Source organism: Perca fluviatilis, chromosome 20 (genome assembly GCF_010015445.1).
Source record: "Perca fluviatilis chromosome 20, GENO_Pfluv_1.0, whole genome shotgun sequence".
Lineage (NCBI taxonomy): Eukaryota > Metazoa > Chordata > Actinopteri > Perciformes > Percidae > Perca > Perca fluviatilis.
The window spans coordinates 22,521,232-22,545,601 of NC_053131.1; the positions used below are offsets into that span (position 1 = coordinate 22,521,232).

At 39.0% G+C, this 24,370-nt stretch overlaps 3 protein-coding genes across 6 annotated transcripts in view; 1 reads left to right on the forward strand and 2 right to left on the reverse strand.

Annotated features, from left to right (window-relative positions):
* Nucleotides 1-3,923: 3,923 nt before the first annotated feature.
* On the forward strand, nt 3,924-7,518 carry srp14 (signal recognition particle 14). Its single transcript, XM_039786804.1, has 5 exons — nt 3,924-4,060; nt 5,413-5,485; nt 5,601-5,713; nt 5,825-5,857; nt 6,466-7,518. Exons 1-5 carry the CDS (start codon nt 4,037-4,039, stop codon nt 6,553-6,555), a joined length of 333 nt encoding a protein of 110 aa, XP_039642738.1. The 5' UTR covers nt 3,924-4,036; the 3' UTR covers nt 6,556-7,518.
* Nucleotides 7,301-16,284, reverse strand: xgb (x globin). The gene is made up of 5 exons (XM_039786802.1): nt 15,926-16,284; nt 13,165-13,272; nt 11,341-11,461; nt 11,025-11,105; nt 7,301-7,790 (listed from the first exon to the last, which is right to left on the reverse strand). Exons 1-5 carry the CDS (start codon nt 16,093-16,095, stop codon nt 7,671-7,673), a joined length of 600 nt encoding a protein of 199 aa, XP_039642736.1. The 5' UTR covers nt 16,096-16,284; the 3' UTR covers nt 7,301-7,670.
* A 673-nt stretch (nt 16,285-16,957) lies between these two features.
* LOC120549361 (pleckstrin homology domain-containing family G member 3) overlaps nt 16,958-24,370 on the reverse strand; it is a 36,302-nt gene continuing 28,889 nt past the window's right edge. The window contains exons 11-19 of one of the 4 annotated variants that reach the window (XM_039786229.1): nt 24,087-24,173; nt 23,963-23,993; nt 23,631-23,732; nt 23,471-23,503; nt 22,674-22,684; nt 21,946-22,317; nt 21,060-21,176; nt 18,608-20,033; nt 16,958-18,497 (exon numbers count right to left, since the gene is read on the reverse strand). In XM_039786229.1, coding sequence (XP_039642163.1) covers nt 17,815-18,497; nt 18,608-20,033; nt 21,060-21,176; nt 21,946-22,317; nt 22,674-22,684; nt 23,471-23,503; nt 23,631-23,732; nt 23,963-23,993; nt 24,087-24,173 — 2,862 coding nt within the window. In that variant the 3' untranslated portion in view covers nt 16,958-17,814. The remainder of the gene's footprint in view (nt 18,498-18,607; nt 20,034-21,059; nt 21,177-21,945; nt 22,318-22,673; nt 22,685-23,470; nt 23,504-23,630; nt 23,733-23,962; nt 23,994-24,086; nt 24,174-24,370) is intronic. The other 3 variants (XM_039786230.1, XM_039786232.1, XM_039786231.1) reach the window with 3 other exon arrangements.

Consider the following 24,370-nt stretch of genomic DNA (forward strand, 5'->3'; position numbering starts at 1 on the left):
GTATCCAAGAAACATGGTTAAAACCGCATTTAGAGTTTGTATTGAAAGGATATTATAGTATAAGATTTGATAGAGGTAAAGAAAGAGGAGGAGGTTGCATTACATTTGTCAAAGAAGGGATAGCATTCAGACACATTAATACAGTGTCTGAACATGAAAATGTGGTTGTTGAAATCTTTAATGGTGACAAAGGTAAATTTACTGTTATAAATTATTACAACCCATGTAAAGCATTAACGAATGATTTGTTGAGAAGTATAGCTAAAAGAAGTCATAGAGAAATATGGTGTGGGGATTTTAATGCTCATAATAGTTTATGGGGAAGTAGACATACAGATTTGAATGGAGAAATATTAGAAGAAATGATAGCTGACAGGATGCTAGTATGTTTGAATGATGGTATCGGGACAAGGATAAATATTTTCAAAAATGAGACATCATGTATTGACCTCACTTTAGTTGATAGAACAATAGCCAGCAGGTGTGACTGGGAAGTAGATCAGAGCACAAGTATTGGAAGTGATCATTTTCCAATAATATGTAGTGTAGATATTGATTTTAAGAGGGAAGAATTTTATACCCATCATACATGGTGTTTTAAGAAGGCAAATTGGAAGAAATTTTCTAAATGGTGTATAGATGGATTAAATGACATGCCTGAAGAAATAGAACAAAGTATTGATGACATGAATCGAAGGTTGAGTATGGTTATCATTGCAGCAGCAAGTCAGAGTATTCCTAAAAATATGAGCCAAAGAGGAAAAACGGCTGTTCCATGGTGGAATAATAAATGTACAGAAGTTGTTAAGGAAAGAAATAGAGTTTTTAAAATGCTGCGTAAAACGCTTAATATGGATACTCTTATGGAATATCAAAGGAAAAAGGCAATGGCTAGGAAAGTTATTAAAGAAGCTAAAAAAGAATCTTGGAGACAATTTTGTTCGACAATTGGAAGAGAAACAACACTGAATAAGATGTGGATGATGGTTAAAAAGATGATAGGTAAATATAAGCCCCCATATATTCCTGTCCTAATTGACGGACAAAATACAGCAATATCAGATATGGACAAAGCTAATTTGCTTGGAGGCAAATTTGCAGAGATTCATCGAGGTAACCATTTGGATGAGTGTGTTAAGAAAAGAAAGGAAGATATTATGAATGCTAACACAGACATTCTTAATACTAGAGAGGGAAATATGTCTGTCTTAGATGTTGAATTTAGTTTATCGGAACTTAAAATGGCTTTAGGTAATACAGGATATTCTTCTCCAGGATGTGATGATATATGCTATGCAATGATTAGAAATCTGCCTGATAAACTTTTGGAAAAAATTCTTGAATTATTTAACAAGATCTGGAATGAGGGCAAAATACCAAAAGTATGGAAAGATGCAATCATTCTTCCATTTCCTAAACCAGGAAAGGATTCTAGCAATCCAGAGAATTATAGACCCATTGCTTTGACATCCCATTTAGGAAAATTAATGGAAAAAATAGTAGTGGCGCGTTTGAATTATTATCTTGAATATAAATGTCCTTTAAAAAAGTATCAGACAGGGTTCCGAAAAGGTAAATCAACTACTGATGCTTTAGTTAAGCTCAGTAATGAGATAGAGAAGACTCTAGTTATGAAAGAGGTCATGGTGGCAGTGTTTTTAGATATTGAAAAAGCGTATGACACTATGTGGAGAGAGGGACTATTAATTAAATTAGATATAATGGGAATCAGTGGGAGAATGTATAATTATATATTAGACTTTCTGTCACAACGTACAATTAGGGTCAGAGTTGGTAAAGGCATAAGTGAAGAGTTTACGGTTGACAGCGGAATTCCTCAAGGAAGTGTTATTAGTCCCATATTATTCAATATTATGGTAAATGATATATTTGAAAAATTAGGGGAAAGGAATGAAGGGTTACTGTATGCAGATGATGCTGTAATTTGGAAACGGGGACGCAATATATCATACATAACAAGAGTTGTTCAGAGGGATATACAAGCACTAGAACAATGGGGTAATGATTGGGGATTTAAGTTTTCCATACCTAAAACAAAGATTATGTTCTTTACCAGAAAGAAGGTCCCAGATAGGTATACAGTTATGTTGTACAATCAATCAATTGAAAGAGAGAAGAAATTTAAATATTTGGGCATGTGGTTGGATGAACGTCTTACATGGAAACATCATATAGACCATATTGAAACCAAATGTAAAAAGGTTCTAAATCTAATGAGGATGATAACTGGACAGTGTTGGGGAGCAGATAAACAGTCTTTGATGTATATATATAAAGCTTTAATAAGATCTACCATAGACTATGGATGTATAGTTTATAGTTCAGCATGCAAAACTTCTTTAAGGAAAATTGAGAGGATTCAATTCAAAGCTATAAGACTTGCTTTAGGAGCTATAAAAACAACCCCTACGTGTGCTTTATTAGTAGAATCGGAGGAATCTCCTCTTAGTTTGAGGTATGATAAATTGTCTTTGACATACTGGGTTAGGTTGCTGGGAAGTATTAATAATCCAGCAAGTTCAGTTCTTAATGTTTGCTGGGAATATCAAACAAAATCACAAGGGTTTGGGTGGAACATCAACAGTATAGCAGAACAGTATGGAATTAAAGATCTGAAATTTAGTCCATCACTGGCTCTGAGTGCTATTCCCCCATGGATTCTTCCATCACCACAGGTTAACAGTGAACTGTTGGAAGAAAAGAGAGAGTATCCTAATGAACAACGTTTTGCAGCATACTGCCAGGGTTATATAAAATCGACATTCTATGGATATGTTAAAATCTATACAGACGGTTCAAAAGATCCACAAAATGGTCATTGTGGGATTGGGTTGTTTATTCCGGAATTTAATAAAAGAGATGGCTATAGGTTAAATAATTTTCTTTCAGTATACTCTATTGAGATGACTGGGATAATAACAGCTCTAAGGTGGATTGAAGAGGTTAAGCCAGTGAGAGCTGTGATCTGTACAGATTCCATGGCAGCTATTCATAGCCTAGATACAGGTCATTCATCAAGAGAAGATTTGATTATAGAAATTAAACATTTACTATTGCATTTCAGGAACCTTGGAATCAATATTCAGTTTTGTTGGGTTCCAGCTCATATAGGCATAACAGGAAACGAAGAGGCTGATAAAATTGCGAAAAAGATGCTGAAAAACGAATGTATAGGAATTAATGTCCCACTGGGGAAGGGTGAAGCTAAATCTCTAATTAAGTCTGAAAATATGCAAAGATGGCAAACTGAATGGGAGGCTGAGGTTAATGCTAGACATTATCATAAATCACAGAAGACTGTGACCGGGAAAAGGGTTACTTCACTGAGTTTATACAGACGGGAAGAAGTGGTCTATACCAGACTTAGATTAGGTCACACAGGATTGAATGCTACCTTACAAATAATAGGTTCTAGCAATGGCTTATGCATAGAATGTCAAGATAAAGAAGATGTAGAACATGTGCTTTTTGTGTGTAAGAAGTATGATGATAGTAGAATACACTGGCAGGAAATGGAAGGAGAGAATGCAATACGTGATATTCTTGAAGAACAGGGTATGGCAAGGGAAAGACTTGAAGCTTTATTTATTTTTCTTCATAATACTGGTTTAGTAAAAAGAATATAGTTTATTTATTTTTTTATTTTTTTATTTTATTTTATTTTATTTTATTTATTTATTTATTTTTTTATTTTTTGTTTGTTTGTTTGTTTGTTTTGAATTAATTCAAGCCTAGACTCTATGACGTTTCTATGAAGTTCATGGTATACACTCCTGTACAGTTGGTGGCGGTATAATACAAAAGTAGTAATCTGCCAAAAAACTAAAAGAAGAAGAAGAAGAAGAAGGGATCTTTGTGTGGTATTCCCCTCCCTGACAATAGGCGGCCCTGTGACTTAACGCTTGCCTTGTTCCTGCAGTGAAGGCGCAGGGCGGGGCTCCGGCTTGTGTAGCTAGTACGTGTGCTTCACAGCAGTTAGGGCCAGTAAGCCAACGCTAAAGCCGAAGTCAGAATCATGGTGCTTCTTGAAAACGATTCGGTAAGAACAAAAAGTATATTGTTAATAATTTGGTTTGTCGACGTTATTGATGGTAAAGTAGACATTGACACGGTATGCTTTAGCTAGCTGTCTAGCTAGTTAACAGATAGCGTTTGCCACACGTTAGACTGACTCATTAGCCAGCCTGCTAACGTTTGGTTGTAGCTAACACTGGTTTCGCGTTAATCTGACGAATGTGTTACATTTTTGTACTTTCTAGAATTTTAAGAGCCATAAACTGGCTTTTCTAACGTGCAGTCTGTAGAAGTGGTTATCATTTCGTTCATAGACACCAATATAGTCAAACTTGGACTAGCTAGCTAGCTAGCACCAGGGTTATTAACTATAAGTTAACTAGCTAGTTAAACTATAAATGTAACGTTACTATAACGATACATTTTTATAAACTAAAACAAATCCGCAGTGAAAATGATTGCTAGTTAACTAGCTACAACTACTGCTAAATATAAACTAAACTGAACTCTGAAACTAAACTACAACTAGCTAGCAAACTCACTCAGAAAACGAACTAAAAAAAATTAAAAATTCTAATCTATTAGCTAGCTAACGTTGGTTAGCACTCAGTAGCGTATCAATATAACTAGCTGACTAAAGTAACGTTAACGTAAAGTAACAAATTAGTTCAGTTAGTCTGGCTGATTAGACAACTGCTCAGGTTGAAGGTGGGCGAGAGCTTTGATGCGAGTGTATTGGGTAACATATCTTCATCTACCAATAATAGTGATACATGTGTTATTTCTACACCTGCACTACCAGGCGCAGCAAAGCTAACCGGAGACTCAGGAAGATGGCAATCAGTCTATACACACAGGCCTGGGAAAAAGTCTAATCCGCCAAATTAATTCAAAACACCTGTGTGGGTGTTCGGAGACTTTTTGAACACTATGGTTTAGCTAGTTAAGCTAACCTAAATGTTAGCTACCTAAAACTAATGCAGTCTAATAGAGTAGGCTGAAATGTTTCTGATATGCTCTCCCCACATTAATGAGGGCAGACTAAAATTTCCATAAATGTTAGTAAACTCATATATCTCATTATACCCTTCATGGAGTTTGTTTTTCCCGGTTGTTGTATGAAGCCACCTACACGTAATATGCGATAAAACTGCTCTGCGCTGGCCGTTCCATTGGAACGTGTAGGTGACTTAAAACTACATTAGTTTAGGCAAGGTGTACCTAATACACTGACAACTAAGTGTATAATCAGTCCAAAACTGTGGAAAGCATAAGGATAAGTCTCTGTGTTGTGACTGCAGCCCCAAACACTAATGATCATTTTGGCAGGTCTGTTAGTTGTTGGGGCAATGATGTTTGATTTGCTCTGTTGACCAGTTTCTCACAGAGCTCACACGGCTGTTCCAGAAGTGCAGAACATCTGGCAGTGTTGTGATCACGCTAAAGAAATGTAAGCAGATCCCTCCTGAGTTTTGACATTCATCATAAAATTTTAGTCCGTAAGTAAAGCTGCTTTCCCATTTTCAACATCTAATTATCTGGAATGATGATAATTATCTTTCCAGATGACGGGAGGACCAAGCCAGCGCCCCGGAAGGGCCACACAGAGTCATTTGAACCAGCAGACAACAAATGTCTCATCAGAGCATCTGAGGGCAAAAAGAAAATTAGCACAGTGGTGAGCTTACTGTGTTTCCTGTGTTTTTGTTTGATCTAACAGATCTGATATTTAGCTGGAAATGTTTTTCACAAGCTGTTAATGCTTAATTCTCATTTCTTGCTATTTCAGGTCAGCACCAAAGAAGTAATCAAGTTTCAAATGGTGGGTTGAGCTAGTTTTGTGTGTTGAATGTCAGTGTTGTATGGAAGCTATTACCCTGGGTCACTGTATGCATACTTTCTTGATTAGGTCTCCTTGATGTTATCAAAATTATCTTTTGTTTAGAGATGTTCCGATACCGATACCAGTATCGGTATCGGCTCCGATACTGCCTAAAACGCTGGTATCGGTATCGGGAAGTACTGGAGTTTATGCACCGATCCGATACCACGTAATGAAGCCCTAAAGAAAATCTACGTTAAAGTAGTTTATTTATGTTCTTTTTCATTATAACTATAAAAGAAAGTTCTGGGGCATTCCTTGTTTGCGTTTGTTCATGTTTCACAAAGAGTTTAATCTGAGCCAGACCGACAACAAAGAAAGAAATCATATCACATCCATACAGAGATAGTAGTATACAGATGTTAAAACATAATGAAATATATGACTCACTGGTATCGGTACTCGGTATCGGCCGATACGCAAGTTCAGGTATCGGAATCGGTATCGGGAAGCAAAAAAGTGGTATCGGACCATCTCTACTTTTGTTTCATAGTAGTCTCTTTAATAAATGAGAGAACTTACTCATGCTTTTAAATCCTCTTTTACAGGCATACTCTAACCTCCTTAGAGCTCACATGGATGGACTTAAGAAGAAAGATAAGAAAAGCAAAAGCAAGAAAACCAAAGCCACCCAATGAGCAACAGACTCTTTAACATAACCATGGGTACCTAAACTGGCCTGTATGATTTGAGGCAACGGGAAAGGCCTCCACTAGGTCTGTCACCCCAATCGGCTTTCTTCCCATTCACCTGAGGCCTCCGAATCACTGTTCATTCACCCGGTGACTACTTTGATATTATGCCATTGTTTGCATGATAATGTCTCATCTCTGGCTGTTTGGTGCCACTGGCCATCTAGAACAGAAAACCTGAGGATTTCTCGCAACTCGTGCAGGACAAAGCAAGTCAACTTAATTCAATCTCCGCTATTTCTGCTTTGGAACCAGGTCGTCAACAGCTGTGTCACCTCTGGAACCACATACATGGAGCCCAATGATTATTACCTGCCTTTCATTCTATTTAATTGTTAGAGTCCATATTTATGTTATATTTACAGCTGACCTGTGAGCTGTGCATTTTTTAAAAAAATTTTTTATAATCAAATAAGCATTGAATTTACTGCTACGTTGCTTTGAAACACCGAACTAAACCAGATGTTGGAGGATTTCTTTAAACCAGTTTTACTGTTAGCTTGATGAAAATTTACTTTATTCTGTTTTTAGTTTAACTCCTGCTGTACAATAATTTGTATTTTAAACCAATTTCTACCAAGCTGATTAAACTGGCCATCTAAAATTTGTAAACACCAATTACATTTTGTAGTTTCAGTTACTGTGGTTAATTGAAAGGTGAATATGATTCTGAATGATGACATGACAAATGTTAAAAGTTGTAGATTTTACTGAAAGGCATGTTTGAGTTATGAATACATAGACGTTATTGGTTGTAATTCTAATAATGTCACACAAAGCAGGTTTAACTACAGCCGGTATATTTTGACCGCCATTTGTGCTGTCTCTTCGTGCTCCCGCGTCCTGATCTCATGAAAGAGGACTGCAGCAGAATTAAAGTTCAGAAATAAAGTATGTTGTTGAAAGTCACTGCAAGTTTTTATTTGTGATAAAATGGCAAACAATGACTGCAGTAAACATGAGCGATGTAGAAAAGGAGACCGTAAATACACTATATACATGAACACATTTCTGTGCTGTACTGATAAAAACAGTGAGTTTAAGTTGAGAAAAGACGCATCTCATAGCGCTGTGTTCTTCTTGTCTGGTCTTTCCTTCGGGGAGAGTGCTAGGTGGCGCTGTCGGTTGCTCTCTTCCTCATATCCCTTCTTCATCAGGCTGGTCACAAACTGGAACATGGTCTGGATCACAAACGACACACGTTGAACTGGGCCAGGGTCCCCACAGGGGAAGGACATTCATTCTTTTAGACAAAGTTTTGAATTGCTAGCCAGGGTTTTCAGAAAGCGCATGTGTGAATTAGTACAAAACGGTGCTATTAGACATTGTTTGTCCACTAATGTGCACCAAGGTTTGCTGGAGGTTGTATGTAGCTTAGTTATGGAATATAATCATTTTCCTTGATCAATATGAAACATTTAAATTAACCAGTTACTTGAAGAAAGTGTGGTAGACAAGAAAAAGCTCTTTATTGGGATAAACTTTAGGCTTGTAGCAGGTGTACAATTTATTAGAAAATGTTCACATCAATATGTTATTTGAAAGACTACAAGTGCCCATAATGTTGTATATAATGTTTTGGATTTGTGTATGTTATATAATTTTGAAAAAGTCACAGTATAGTATGTCAAAAAATAAGATAGTCATAGTATAGTTTGTCAAAAAAAAGTCAGTATAATATGTCAGAGTGATAAAAAAGTCAAAATATGTCGAAAAATTCATAAAAAAGTCATAGTACAGCATGTCAAAAAAGTGATTTAAAAGTCAGATGGTAGATCAAAGAAAGTGATAGTCATAGTATAGAATGTCGATAAAAAGTCAGTATAGTATGTCGAAAAAACGTATATTATGTCTCAATAAAAATTGAAAAAAAAAGTCAGTATAGTATGTCGAAAAAACGTATATTATGTCTCAATAAAAATTGAAAAAAAAAGTCAGTATATTATAAAAAGTCATGGTATACTATGTCGAAAAAAGTAATAGATGTTGAAAAAACACAATAGAAAAGTCACAATGTCGAAGTCAGTATAGTCTGTCGAAGAAATTGATTAAAAAAAGTCATAGTATAGTATGTCGAAAAAGTCATACTATAGTATGTTGAATAAAGTCATAAAAAAGTCATAGTATAGCATGTAAAAAAACTCATAATATTGTATGTGGACAAAAAGTCAGTATAGTTTGTTAAAAAAAGTGATTATTGTATTCTTTATTCCTATAAAAGTAGGTCTTGAAACTAATTGCACACTACAGGGTTTGAACACTCAACCTTCTATCCATTTGCTTATCACACTAAGCTATCTGACTTGACACATATTTATGGTTTCATCATTTTTGTCTCTTTCACTTAGTATATTGGCCCTCCATACTTAATGAAAGTAAGTATGTAAGATTGAAACACTCAACCTTCTGTCTTTCAATCATTCTCTTATCAGTCCAAGCTTTCGGACTATGTTTTTGGCATATTTGTCTCTTTCACTTAGTATATTGGACCTCAAAACTTACCAAAACATTTAAGATTTGAACACTCAACCTTCTGTCTGTGAAAAAAGTCACAGTATAATTATCGAAAAAAAAAGTGATAAAAAATCATAGTATAGTATGATGAAAAAAGTGATAAAAAAGTCTTAGTATAGCATGTCGAAAAAAGCAATAAGAAAGACAATTTTTGTCTTCATTATTTGTATTTTTTTTTCAAGATTATTTTTGGGCATTTCTGCCTTTATTGGATAGGAAAGCTGAGATATGAAAGGGGAGAGAGAGGGGGAAGACATGCAGGAAACTGTCACAGGTCAGACTTGAACCCTGGACCTTCTGGGTCGAGGAACAAACCTATACATATGTGCGCCCACTCTACCGGCCACGCATTGTTTGTATTCTTCATTCCTGATAAAAAGTCATAATATAATATTTGGAAAAAAAATTATAAAAAAAAGTCATATTATAGCATGCAAAAAAAACTGATAAAGAAGTCAGCATAGTATGTAGAAAAAAGTGATAAAAGGGACTACAACACTACTTTTCTCTTCATCTATTTGTATTCTTTATTCCTGTAAAGTAGGTCTTCAAACTACTTGCACCCTACAGGATTTGAACACTCAACCGTCTGTCTTCCAAGCATTTTCTTATCACCCTAAGCTAAGCAACCTGACACAAAGTTTATGTTTTTGTAAAAAAGTCATAGTATAGTATGTCTGAAAAAGGAATTAAAAAAATCATAGTATAGTTTGTCGAAAAAAGTGATAAAAAAATCATAGTATTGTATGTTGAAAAAGTCATAGTATAGTATGTCGAAAAAAGTGATAAAAAGTCATAGTATAATATATTGAACAAAGTTATAGTATAGTATGTTGGGGCAATTCGGGGCCTGATCACCCCCGACTGGGTCTCCCAGGTGAGGGTGTCTGATTTTTAAGACCCTGGGTTAATCACTGACGATGTGCCCAGGTTGCACCACAGTGTATTTTAAGAACTCTCATTGAAAGCGTGGAAGAACATGTAAACTCCTCAGCCCGGACTGGGAAAAAAAAAGTGATATAAAAGTCATAGTATAGTATGTTAAAAAAAAAAGTGATAAAAAAGTCATAGCATAATATGTTGAAAAAAGCCATTAAAAACTCAAAGTATAGTTTGTTGAAAAAAATTCATAGTATAGTATGTCAAAAAAAGTCATACTATAATATGACAAAAAGAGTCATAAAAAAGTTATAGTATAGTTTGTCGAAGGAAAGTCATAGTACATAGTGTCGAAAAAAGTCATTGTATTGTATATCGAAAAGTCATAGTATACAGTGGTATGACGAAAAAATCCATAGTGTACCATGTCAAAAAAAGTGATAAAAAGTCATAGTATAGTATGTTAGCATTATATACTCCTAATTGTGTAAATGCTGATTCTGCTGATTATTTGATCTTAGATATGTGTTTTGCCAAACATGTATTATGTCTTAAACCCCTTGAATTTTGTGATGCCATTGTTGTGGTCAATGGCCAGAAAGCTTTACACTAAAACTAAATTCCCTGGAGTAAAGAGACATATCTATTGTGTAATACGGAGTAGCAACACATTATTCAAGCGTCTAATAATCCAAGGGATCTGTAAGTGACATAACATGATGTGACAGAGCCATGTTCCATTTTCTTAATATGCTCATGTATGGTTCAGTGAGATGTGAATTCCTCATCAGTCAAGCCTGTGTTGCACTGGTTTCCATCTTGACATGTTGCATAGTGCATTAAAGAGACATGCAGAATTCTGACGCAAGCTGGAAACAAACCGTCACTACTGCTGACATGCTGATTGCACACATCAAGCCTATTTCATAAGGCATTTACCCAGAATTAGTCGCTAAAAAGCAAAGGTCTCTGATTAACGCCCACATAAGGAGACACACAGGTCACACAATGGCACTCCTTACCTTCCACGCCTCCTCCAGCTCAGCCGTCCACCTCTCCTTCAGGATGGGCTGCACGGCACAGATGAATTCTGCTCCGACGTACTGGAAAATAATTATGTAAGATACTTACTGATGTGCGTATGCCTTGTTAACAAGGATGATATCCAGTTGGTGTGTCACAGCATTCTTGTTATGTGCAAGAGTAGGTGTGTTTTCATTTTGCAGTTTTGGGTCAATTCATTCAGCCGCTGTGATTTTAGGAGCCTCACAGTATAATGGTGAGTCTGATAAAGAGCTACAGCTGAAAGTAGAACAAGTTGGATCATTGGGGTCTTACACTGTAGTACTTAGGTGGGGCGTTGTAATGATAATGGCTTTTTCCCAGCTCCAGAGCCAGAGCTTCCAGTCTCTCCAGCTGGTCCAGTCTAGCCACGCTTTTCTCGATAAAAGACATCACCCTGAAAAAGATGGAGAAAAAAAAGACACCCAGCCCGATTGATCCACCAGTCAATTGTGAATTAGCAGTAGGCGACTATCAACTGAGACATCTCCACTGTAGATAAGTGTGTGACACTCTTCTCTGTTGAAAGGCTGTATGGTGAGAGATGCAGTTTCACAAACTCAAATGTCCAGAAAGATATACACAATTGATTCTTATCACTCTAGCTCACACTCGACACTGCAAAATTGCACGACACTTTATCCCTTTATGTCCTGCACAAAACACCACGGAATTAATTTCCTTTGTTGCTTTTGCAGGTGTGTCTGTCACCACTGCAGAGTGTGTGGGTGACAGTTTTGAAGATGAATATGGAACAAAGGGTTAGAGTTGGTTTAGCTCTCTCTTTCCTCTGTCTCGCTGCCACCGAGGACATTTTGTACTAATGTCCCTGAGTGTGGTTGAAGGACCATTTGGCCTTATCACAGAATTTGAGAGCAGCCGGTTCACGCTGGGATGGGTCTGTGTGTCTCTGCTGCAATGCCACGCTAGCCTCTGTACCTTCAGGTCCTCAGGCAGTAATTGGCTGCTTTGGCCTTGTGCATAGAGGAACACAGAGAAGCCTGATGCACCCTGGAAACCACAGACAAGTGGCTGTGATAGATGCTACAAGCTCTATCTGCAGCAGAGTGGTAAGTAACCTTATAATGACACCACTACCTGAGGTGCCACTTATCTTATGATTTCATTCACTGTACTGTGTGCAACGTGGTTTCATTATGTACTGGTAAAAAGATGAGTCCGATGATATTCTTGATTTTTCCGATGAAAAGACCAAAACAACTACAGAATGTATTGATTCCACTAACGAGTATTGCCTGTAGCCAACGGCTGATATTCCTCAGTTGCCACGTAGCTCCGTCGTTGTCCAAAAGCTATTGAAAACACATCGAGGACACACTGTCCTGCTGCCGCACATGCTCACTGGAGCTGTGATTCCCAACCAGGGGTACTTCTACTTCTCCCAAGGGGTACCTAGAATATTTGTGGAGTGGCTCTGATCATTTCAAAAGGCAGAAATTATATTTCGGTAAAAGACAATCCACATATTTGTATTTAGAAGGAAAATACAATTGCTAACTACAGTACTTACAAATTAGTCTGATAAAATAAGAACACCACACGTGTATTCATCTGTGAAATAAATAGTCCTCCAAAAATTCACAATTCACACCTGTTTGAGGATTGTTTGCTACAAGCTACAGTGCTCAGATAGAGCTGTTTAAGGAAATTACTGAGCCTTATTTAAACATGAAACTATATATTTGTGAGTTGTTTTTAAAATGTACTTCTTCAGTAGGAACCAATGGGTGACTTGGGGCCACAGACACAGTAAGGAAGTAGATATTAAGAGAAGGACTAATGCATTGTTGGTTTTGGTCTTTTCATGGGATTTGTTTAAAACAAGAAAATATAGAACTAAGCCTGCCCTGTCCTTTTTTGCATAAAAACTAGGACAAGGTCATCATAATGACAGAAGCCAATGAATGGATGTCACACTTTGATCGTTAAGTGTTAGCAATACTAGAGTGTGTTGGATATCAATATGCTCTCCTGACCAGTGTATATCGAGCTGCAGTACTATGCTATGCTATCATTGGCTGGTCTGTTCAGTTTGGCTAAAGCGTTGCTGTGTTATGAGTTACAGAGTCGGTGACTGACCGTAGACCGTGTGCCCTGAGCTCCCGGCTGGTCCGCAACCTCTCCAGGTCCTCCACGTCTCGGAACAGGAAGAAGACATCCTTGCATTCCGGATGGGTCTCAAACAACCTGTTACCAAGACAACAAAAGCGCACGCCTCTGAGAGCTGCCTGTCACATTCATTCCCAGACCAAAACAAACCTATCTATCTATATAAATATAAATATATATAATCCAGCACATACAACCTGGACATTTGTGGTGCTGAACTGTAACACCGAGCTAGGCATTAATGATACATACAATATAGTTTCAAAGACGTGTGGGCGTGGCAGGTCAAACAGAAGCTTATTCTATTTTGTTTATTTTTTTTGTGCTTCTAACCTGAAAAAGATGACAGAGTCCTCATGAATAAATCCATTAGATGTCTGCAACATGTGCCCTCCTTGATAGATAAACTGATGAATAGAGGTGGTGGGTGAGGTGTTACAGAAGCGATGGTGTCTCTAATGGCTACAGTGCAAAACATGAGTAGCTCAGTGCACTTTGACAAGCAGATGATAATACAGAGAGAGGTCTATTGAAATGCTTGTTTTATATTTGTCTAACCCCCTAGTTTGGCTCATTAGTTTAAAAGTGTAATTTAACTATGTTACAACTGGCAGTGGAACAGTTCTGTGCTTATAGTTTCATTTAATGAGAAATTGTAAGGCTCTATTTATTTAGAAGAATCCTGAATTTGCACTCGATTGAATGACAAACTCAACGTGTAAGCCTACAACGTTTGCACTCTGGTGTAAGTGGCTGTGAAATTAGCTTTCTCAATATTCATACCTCCTGCTCACCAGCTTCATTGATTTGAGAAAAGGGGAAATTGGCTGCTCTTTATTTTTCCAGTCGCTGTCAACACAGCAGCAACCTGTAAAGAGCTGGTTATTTTATTCCATTGTGTGTTCTCTCGTTGCGTAGTACGTGCAAGTATGCATACATGCAGACAATGAAGCACTGCACTATATCGCTCAAGTGGAATTTTAATTGGCCCTGTTCAGAGGTTGTATTCATCACTATCGTGGCACTCAGGAATAGAGCCCATCTGAGTCTTTAGAGTCTCTTATTTTGTATAAATTGGACAGAAGAAACCTTGCAAACCCTTGCAAAGGAATAAGGTCTGTTAAATAAAAATAAAAAAGAACACAATTGAAAACAGGTGATTCATATTTGCTGTTTTACTGTAACAATTACTGTTCAGTTATGAGATACAAGCCCCGACACCCAGGGGGCCCCTGGGGTGGCCCTGACCCAGAAGAGGCCCATTAATATCCAGACTAAAATATAAAGGACTATCTTTTCAACTGCTGAGGTCACCCAGGGGACGCATGGCATGAAATGGGCTTCTAGCCATGTGCCTGGTAGTCTCTTTACTTTAGATGCTGCAGCCTGTCCACGACTCTTTATCACCATACACGTTCATTTGTTTTATTTCCCTCCCAAAGATGAAGATGTTTTCCTGGACGCTGGTCATCATGCTAATTGATAAAATAAATTTTCCTGATGGCTATAATGCCTTCAATTTTATGGAAGGCCCGGTGGCTGTGTATTATTTTGTAATGTTGTTAAGATGTTATAGGAAGTGATAAGAGGGGATGAGGGGTATTCCGCTCTGATCTCTAAATGAAAAGCTGTGGGTCAGAGGGCAGAGCACAGGAATACTGGATGTTCACTTTTCCGGCTTGTATGGAAAGGTCAGGCATCATCGCCGCAGCAGATCAGAAGAACTTCTGTACACCTTTTGTGCCAAAAGGTCAGAACACGATGCAGAGGTTTCACTGAGTTGTTTGATAAGGTTAAACTTAAGTTTGTCCTTCACTGTGCGTTATAATCAGGAATATTGGTCATTTAAACATATGATATGGGAAGAAAAAGTTGGACCGATTTTATGTCTTTTGGCTACAAAATTCACAATATTTAGGCTACATTTAACAAATTATTACATCCACAGATATATATGTATATATATATATATATATATATACACACACACACACACACACACACACACATACAGTACAGGCCAAAAGTTTGGACACCCCTTCTCATTCAATGTGTTTCCTTTTTATTTTCATGACTATTTACATTGTAGATTCTCACTGAAGGCATCAAAACTATGAATGAACACATATGGAATCATGTACTTAACAAAAAAGTGTGAAATAACTGAAAACATATCTTATATTTTAATTCCTCAAAGTAGCCACCCTTTGCTTTTTTTGATAACTCTGCAAACCCTTGGTGTTCTCTCAGTGAGCTTCATGAGATAGTCACCTGAAATGGTTTTCACTTCACAGGTGTGCTTTGTCAGGGTTAATTAGTGGAATTGTTTTCCCTTATTAATAATTATTTGTTAAGTACATAATTCCATATGTGTTCATTCATAGTTTTGATGCCTTCAGTGAGAATCTACAATGTAAATAGTCATGAAAATAAATAAAAAAACAAATTAAATGAGGTGTGTCCAAACGTTTGGCCTGTACTGTATATATACACATATATATATATACACACATATATATATATATACACACATATATATATATATACACACATATATATATATATATATATATATATATATATATATATATATGTCTCAGTGTGACTTGATAAAACTTTGAAATGTAGTGATAGCTTTACATTATCTACTCCCCTTCTAATTAGCCAACTAGACAAATTAATTTGAAGTTATTTAACCTGGAAAAGCACAGAAAAGGCTTAAGCATCCTACCTGACAAACATAATAATCCCAACTTTGGCTATATCGTCCTGGATAACTTTCCATGACTCCTTGATCATCTGAATCTGATCCTCGCTGGGATACGCAGCACCAGCAGCCTCCTCTGTAGTCCTGTCTCCAAACTCAGCTTTTGCTGCCAGACCTGATATTGCGCAGCCCATTCTTCATTAAAAAAAAAAAATAGAAAATTATGTTTTTGCGGCAATCCAGGAAGAAAGATCGAGGGTTAGTTGATTTTGTGTGACAGGACATCTAATGTTGCTGGCATCTGGTGTAAGTGAGCGACTGCTCCGCGTCTTAAACTACACGCCTCTGGTCGGCATCACCGATTGGTGTCAAGTCAGTAAATAGACAGACAATATGCAAGTTCTGGTCAATGGTTCAAAATAAAAATAAACCTTCGTTGATGACAACACATTACAGGGAGTGCTGAGCAGTATCCGCTTTTATGTTGAAGGATTTTAGGTTGACTTCCGGTGTGAGTCATGCCTGACTTGATGCAGCGTTTTCAGTTGAGGGAAATTGACAGCGCGCACAAAGCACAGTTACCAATGCTGGGCTCTGCAGTCATTTTAAATAAAATACAGATTACACAAATTAATAAAAGACATACACACGTGCCCACCTTATTATATTGCCACTAGCTGTTCCAGTCGGATTCTGGTAGCAAATTTAGATGAAAGTGCACTGAGCAAAGCTTTTAAGTGTCAATTCTATTTCAATTCAACATTTTAACCCTTGTTTCGTTGACATTGGGGTCCCATAGAGCTCAATTCAGTAGACCTATGTACTAATATTATTAATGATTAAAGTGGTAACGCTTCCGTTTGCCACAAACTTTCCTATTTGATAAAAGGTGACAAAATACAGAAAACAGCATAAAACAAAGTTATTAACCAAGGAAGACATATTTCATGTAGGCTACTACATGTTATACAGGCTACGCATGGGCAAATAATATTGTGTACTTTTCTGTAGCAGAATTCTGAAACATGTCATTAAGTTAGGCACATTTTAAAGCAATTCTCATAAAATTAGGAAAAGTAAAGGACCTACAGTATGTGGACCCTTACCACCATTTTTATTGAAAATATGGGAAACTTCAAGTATGAAACAATATATTTTCTGGAATGGGAAAGTAAAAAGGGTTGCTACTGGTCAGTATTTACATGAGGCCAATCTCCCAAATATACAGTTTTATAAATAATATTAAAAGAAAATATACAACTTATTGAGAAAAATAAAGCTCCAGTGATACAGTATGTGAAAACAGTTTTAGAAGCAGCTACAGTAAACGTGGAATTAATTACACAAATAACTGCTGTGACCACATGCATGAAAGTCAACAAATGTTAAAAAGGAAACCCTCTTTGGTGTACAGTCAGTCAGAGACACAGCTCTCTCGTCAATGACACTTTAGCTCCTTTTTGCTTTCCCCTAAAAATACATCGGACAGTTTACATGGTTAAATGGTAACATTGCTATAGTGGTTACACTGTAGCAAGAAGCATCAAAACAATGTGTGGGGGGGGACCAAATACATGCATATAACAATTGAGTTGAACCTAATCTTGAATTCATACAGGAGACTATATACAAATTTTTACATACACTTGTGCAGTCAAATACCCAATGTACAAATATTGCAACCCACCTTTTTAAAGACAATATACTTTCCCCTCATGGTCCTCACCGACGATCAATAATATCCCTTTGTGTTACACTGGTGCCAAACATCATCACTATGTCCTACAGTGAAAACAATGTGCAGACAAAAAGTTGCATTCTTTTCCTTGTTATTGTGTTTTTTTTGGGGGGAGGAGGAGATAGTGTTTCCACATGATAGTCCCTGATAATAAAAATGTACATAATTCACATGTTCATGAACTTGTGGTTAAGCTCTGGAATTTCTCTCGTAAGCTTTTCACAAGATTACTTTCTGTCAACTTCCCTGAAACCGGGGCAGCAGACTTTGTGGCACAGTCTAGGCCCCCATGGAAAACGCTGTCCCCATCTTGTAGTTTGTCAGTTTCTTTTGTTATCAGAGACACCTGACTGTCGTAGCAGCTTCTCACAGGTTCCTGAAGGTTCTGTACTTCATGGAGGGGAAGAGACCCAAGCATGTGGTCCAAGGAGCTCCACCTGCACAGCAGAGGCGGAAGCTGGGGCTGGGTCCAGTCCTCTACCACAGGACACCTTTCTTTGTATACCGTCTCAGACTGTGTCCTCGGACAGTCTGTCAGAGCTTTGTGAAGATCAGAGGCACTATTGTACTTGTGTGAGCAGCCATTACACCTGTTTGCACAGCACCCCAGTATCCCGTTTGGGACTGTGCAGCTACGGGTTACTTTTGAGGAGTGGGAGGTGTCTGTGTATTTGATGCGCAACTCCTGTACGTCAGGCCAGTGGAAGGTATCTGTCTCTGGCGGTGGGCTTTGTGGGAAGCTAACTGTGCTCTGGGAGCTAGCTTCAGAGCTGGGGGTCTGGCCCGGGCTCGGAGAACGCTCTTCGTGGATGACCGCCTGATCGCAAGTCTTTAAGGGCAACCTCAGGTTGGGTTTACCTGCACACATACACAAAAAACAGTCAGTTTTCAGTTTTCTCCATACATGAGCTAAAGAGGTAGGTTACTGCATAAGAAAGCAACATGGCAATCATTTGCATCCTATTTACCCTTTTTCCGTAATTGCATCTTCTCCTCGTGGACAGCAGGCATAGTCTTCAAGCCCTGTTGATTTGTTCTTTCTCGGTTCCTCTGCCAGACCATTGGTCTGTTATTTTTGATGCGCTGACTGTACTGACGTGCCAGCTGGAACACCTTGCTTTTCATCTTTCCCATGTCTTGTAGGATCTGGTCCTCGTCAATACTCGTTCGGAAGCTAATAATCTTGGGTAGTTGGCCATGGTTTACATGGCTCTCGTCTTCAGATGAGTCCTGACAGGATCCTCCCACTGCTGGAAAGGTGGTGGTGGGGGATGAGATGGAAGAGCCATCTGAGACAGTGCTTAATTCAGACTCTTCTAAAGTAGGAGGTGGTTGCTTACTGGTTGTAACATCTGAAGTGTCTGAGCTGATATCCTGCATCTCTTCTAATCTTGAGTCATTAAGTTGCTCCTCCGCAAAATGCAGGACTTCCTGGCTCTCCTCCTCCATTTCCATGTCTTGCAGAACCTTGTGCATGTCTGATGAGAGTCTGACCTCTTCTTCTGTGGTAGAGGAATCTGTGATGCTCTGAGATCTAGCCTTGACCTCCACTGGTCTCTGTGGTTCAGCCTTTTGAATCTTTTCCAAGCCAGGAAGGTCAAACACAGACCAGGAAGTGGGGCGGTTCCGAGAGAGGCCTTTCTTGTGGACTGGGACAGCCTGCTCCTGAGGAACACTGTTAAGCTGTCGGCTCAGGTGCCGGACCAGACCTGCTGGGATATAGGAGAGACTCTCCCTGCGCTTGATGCTAAAGTTAGCATCTTGGTGCTCAGCGTGCTCGTAGTATCTTCTGATCTTGCGGATGAGGAGGCGATCTTGTTTAGAGAGAGTGGACCTGAGTTCCCCTTCAATGAGGGCGTTCAGTGCAGGATCGTGTGCTGGCGTTGAAAGGTAAGCCTCTGAGGTCACCTGTGGCTCTGGGGAAGAGCTGGCCAACATTTGGGTCTGTTCCTCAAAGTCCATGCAAGCTGAGGGGCTTTTGAAGACGTCATTATCTATTGAGGGTGAGGGGCAGGCGAGGGAACCCAAGTCCTCTGAGACCAGACTGCTCCGTCTGGAGAGGCTGCTGATGAAGCGCTCGGCTATCATACTTGCCTGGTCCAACACAGAGGAAGGTAGGATGCTTTTATTGTCTAAAAGCGCCTCTTCTTCCTCCTCTGAGAGCTCCCCGTTCGTCAGTACACTTGTCTCCTCCACTTGGAGAACAGAGGAATCACTCTCGCCTTCATCTTCCTCTCCAGTTTCTCTTGAGGTATCCTGAGGTTCTGGTGTGTCGGCTTCTTCTTGCAAAGGGTAGACAGGAGACTCGTGGCACTGGGAGTAATGCATCTCCAGCTGATCGCTCTTCCTTGCTTGAGGGACACAGTCTAGAGGGCACAGCTCCTCCGCATTGACCTGAAACATGATAAGAGTGTTTGCAAAGTGGGATGTAATGAGTAAAAGAGATATTAGGATGGCAAGCACTCTCTGTTACCCATTAACGTAATGGACCTAGGCGGTTTAATCTAAAGCATCCACAATTTATGATGCATGTCTTTTGTCTAATGAGGCCCACTTGAGCTTTATTACAGTGATCTATTTCTATGCACAATATGAAACTGTAGTAAAAACGAAGGCGACATTGTGATTGTATTTGCAGCTTGGTTTCTAATGCCTCCTTGTTGGACCATTTCTATTACCCGTAGCGAATTAAACGGTGAACACTGCGATGTCTGCGGCTCCAACAGCGTTCATAGTGCTGATGTCACCCTAGTCTGTCATTAATCTAAATTTGTTTCCAAGTGTTGTCTGCCTCTTTGGGAGTGCCAGCAATTGCAAAAAAGTACAGCTTGGAACTGTGTGGTGGAGATAAGGTTAGGAAGAGCAACAACCTACACTCTGCTCACATGCAGGAGCAATTTCGCAAAGTTACTGTGAGAATCAGGTAAGAACTGCTCCAAAATACAATGTTGCCTTTCTCAGTGGGAGTGCTGACCACAGAACAGCAGAGAGTGAGTGTGTGAGTGTGAGTGTGTGTGTGTGTGTGTGTGTGTCATTTTAATTTCCAGGACTGAAAAATAAACATCGGGCACTACTATAGCTCCAGGCATGTTTTCAAATAGGCCTTACAGAAATGCTGTGCTCTGTGGGCAAAGGGCACTTATTAGGTAGGAACTTACTGAAATGTCTAATGCAGTATACATTCAGCTTGCTCTCATTCACAGATATACTTTATAACAACAGCAAATAGACTGAAAGTTTGTCATTCAAAATATACAATGGTTAGAAAATATACTTAACAAACCAAGCGATACCAGGGGCATGAGTATAGACGGGTATTCTTTAACACAGGAAATAAATGTCACAGGTGGCCTGAGAGACACGTGTGGAAATTAATGGATGAGTGTATAAACAAAAAATTAAAAAGGCTTTATTAAGTACCTGTGTGGCGACAGTTTCTTTCACAGCCACATCCACATGTTTTTCCTCCTGCCTGTGTGTTTCTACCTCCTCTCTCTGTATAGTTTTCAGTTCAGCCGTATCTCTGATCTGATCATCCTGAAGAGCAAAACAAAGCATTAAACCATGGGGGTTTATTCTAAATCATCCTAAAGGTCAGCCTTGACAAATCCACTACAATGGTTATATATGTATTAATTCATGTTCAGAAACATAACAATTTACCTTAACAAAGACTTTCTAATTATAAATATTCAGAGGGGAAATGCAATTAGGAAATATGATCATCAAAGAGCAAAGCTTTTGCTATTATAATGGTCATTTAATTAGATGGCGACATTAACCTTTGAAGTCAAATTATATTTAACAGGGCATTCCGCCTCTGGTTCTTCTGATAATGCAGGCATGGTTTCAACAGCGTAAGCTTCGACATCAATCATGTCCCAAAAAAAACACAATCATGAAAAAAAAGCACACTTTAGCTACATGGATGAGGGAAACATATAATCAGAGGATAACAGTGCATGCACAGTGGGAAGACCTCCAATCCCAGATACAACAATGAACAATAAAAGCAAAGGCATGCACCAAGTTTGACTTTAAGGGTTCGCCCATACGTATGTTTCAGAGTTCAGAGTTTGTAGTTTGGGAGAACTTCAGTCCATGCACTTTAATAGAAGGAATTCAACCTGAGGCATTCAATGTGCACAGTGCAAATGGTAGCAGGTGTTAGTTGGTTCTATCTATGAAAAAGAAAAAAGAGGGAGAAGGGCGAGAGCCAGCGTGGGAGAAAGAGTGGCAGGGAGTGTTGTAAAGCCAGTGGAATGGAGCAGGAAACGGGAAAGCCGTGGGTGGCAGAAACCCTCACCGTTGTGAAGTGAGTAGAAAGCAAAGCCCTGGCTCTATAGTGCCAGCAGGAGATGGCTGCCAGCACTGAGCTGGCAAAGTCGGCTACCTGGTCGTCTCCCATAAGTATATCTTCCTTGTAACTCTCCTCCTCCTCCTCCTCTTCCTCCTCTTCCTTCTCCAGCTCCTGCCCCCCCTCACTGGGTGAAGAGCCCAGTTTCAGGTCACTGTCAGTAGGACTTAGCTGCTCCAGAGAGTCCCTTCTGGAAATTACATCCTCCACACATGGACTCTCAGCCTGGGGCTCGCATAGAGTGGAGGCCAGTGTACTGACACTAGTAGCTGGCTGAAGGGAGCATCTCTCCCCCAGCAGTGCACCCTCACTGTCTGCATGCTGTAGCGTGAAGTCATAGACATGTGGTTTGTTATTGCAAGGCCAGTGCTAGAGCCATGATGTGATTGAAGGCTGTACATGGGATGGAATTATCATAAAGCTGCTTTAGCTCTGGGTGAGATATGATTTGTGTAATCCAGGGCAAGTCAAAGTATGTTCTGTGAAGATAAGGTCTGTACTTTGTCATTTTTGGATGAAGTTATTTTGCAATTAGAATAGAAAGTTTGAATTGCTGAGTCAAAACTGGGTAAACCATATCTCACCCCAGCCCACTGACCTAAAAACGGCATTCATACAACAGAATTAAAAAGCTTATCAAGGTTAATAAAAGACTACATTTGGATTTCAGCACTTACCTTTAAAACAGCTGCAAGGAGAACAAAGATAAAGAAGAGAAGGAGAGATAAACAAAAGAGAAAATCAATAACTGACAAAAAGCATGCTCAATACACAATATTACATGAAAAAATAACCTCAATACCACGTGCATCTTGTACAATTATGGTCAGGACACAATCTCTGCCTCCGCAAGCAGAGACTGAGTGAGGCAGTAGTTAGTCTGGCCCAGACTTAAGGGAGGCCTTGTGATTAGATAAATACCAATTAGAAACATCTTCCTCTCTGAAGCTCAAACTGGACATGATGCAATTAGCCAGGATGTGATGACCTACTCCCTCACTGAGATGGGAAGGGTGACATGAAAATTGCTTCTTCATTACATTGGTTCGAAAAAATTGATCCGTACTGGGAGCAAAGAAGAACTGGGTTCAAGAATACGGAGGTTTTCTCGTTCATAATGGCCAATTAGAATAGATGAGGGCAGGGAGATGCCATCTGAAGGGAAGGCTGAAATTGACTATTGAAAAGAGCTTGTGTATGACAAAGCTTTCCACCAATGTGGCATAGGCCAGTGGAGTGGGAGTGAGTCTTTTGATCTGGTTTTCCAGGTGTCTTTGACAGCGAACAAAGCAGAAGTGCAACAGAGAAGTGGTTAATAACCTTAGCATTGTAGGGGGCTGCGGGGCTGCTGGGCCACTGGACAGCACCCCGAACGTGGCTCAAAATGACCCACCATTGATGAATCTGCCCTTTTGGCTGCCAAAATCTTTCTGAACATCCAGTGATATAAATAAACTCCCCACAATGTACCAACCTCTTGTGCTCCTTATGATTTGTTTTGCAGGCTCTAAAAACGTAAAAAAAATAACAGTGTAAGTGGCAATTAATCATCAGCAATTCTATTCTATTAATTACAAATATTAATACATAATAAATAGACACAAATAGCTGTTAGATAGTTGTTTTTTTTTAACCTGATCTCCTTCTCCCATTTTGACCTTTAAGATGGAAGTCGTCAGCTTGGCAGGACTCTGCTTTCTTCAGCCTCTCAGGACTATAGTGGTACTTCCCTGGATCTGAGCAGCGGAGGGATATGTCATCACACTCAGAGCCGCAATTACAAAAACCATTCACCCGTCACAGAGATAGATAGGTTATGGGCTACGCCTTCCTGGTAAATTCGACAGCATTCCACATTTTCCAATGAAATTTAGCCATCCTCTTTTGTGAGCAGCATCTTTGGTTGCTATGGAAACAGTAACATTGGCCCTAGCATAACAAAAGTTACTCTATTTGTAACACTTACAGTTAGAATTGTCCAGGATGGCGTCTTTTGCCTTTAATGAAAAAGACAGAGTGTTTAAAATATGAGGCAACTCTTCATTAGCTGAGAAGAATAAAACTCCTGTAGGAGGGACTGTGTTGTTTACCTTCAGTGGGACGATGGTGTTGTGGTTCTCAAGAATCAGTCTCTTAATGTGATGGGCCCAGAGACGCTTCTCTTCTACTGACTTGGTCTGGAATAACAAGAACTTGCCATTTAGAAAAGTAATTGACGTTAATAAACACACACCAGATACACGCATGCTTACAGGATAGAGTCAAACTACAGTGTGAAACACCAGCTCCTAAGTTTTTGAGAAAAAAGGTTTTATTAACACAGAAATTATTCTAAAATGTCTAAGGTGTTTTGTGATATTGCTGCACAATTGAT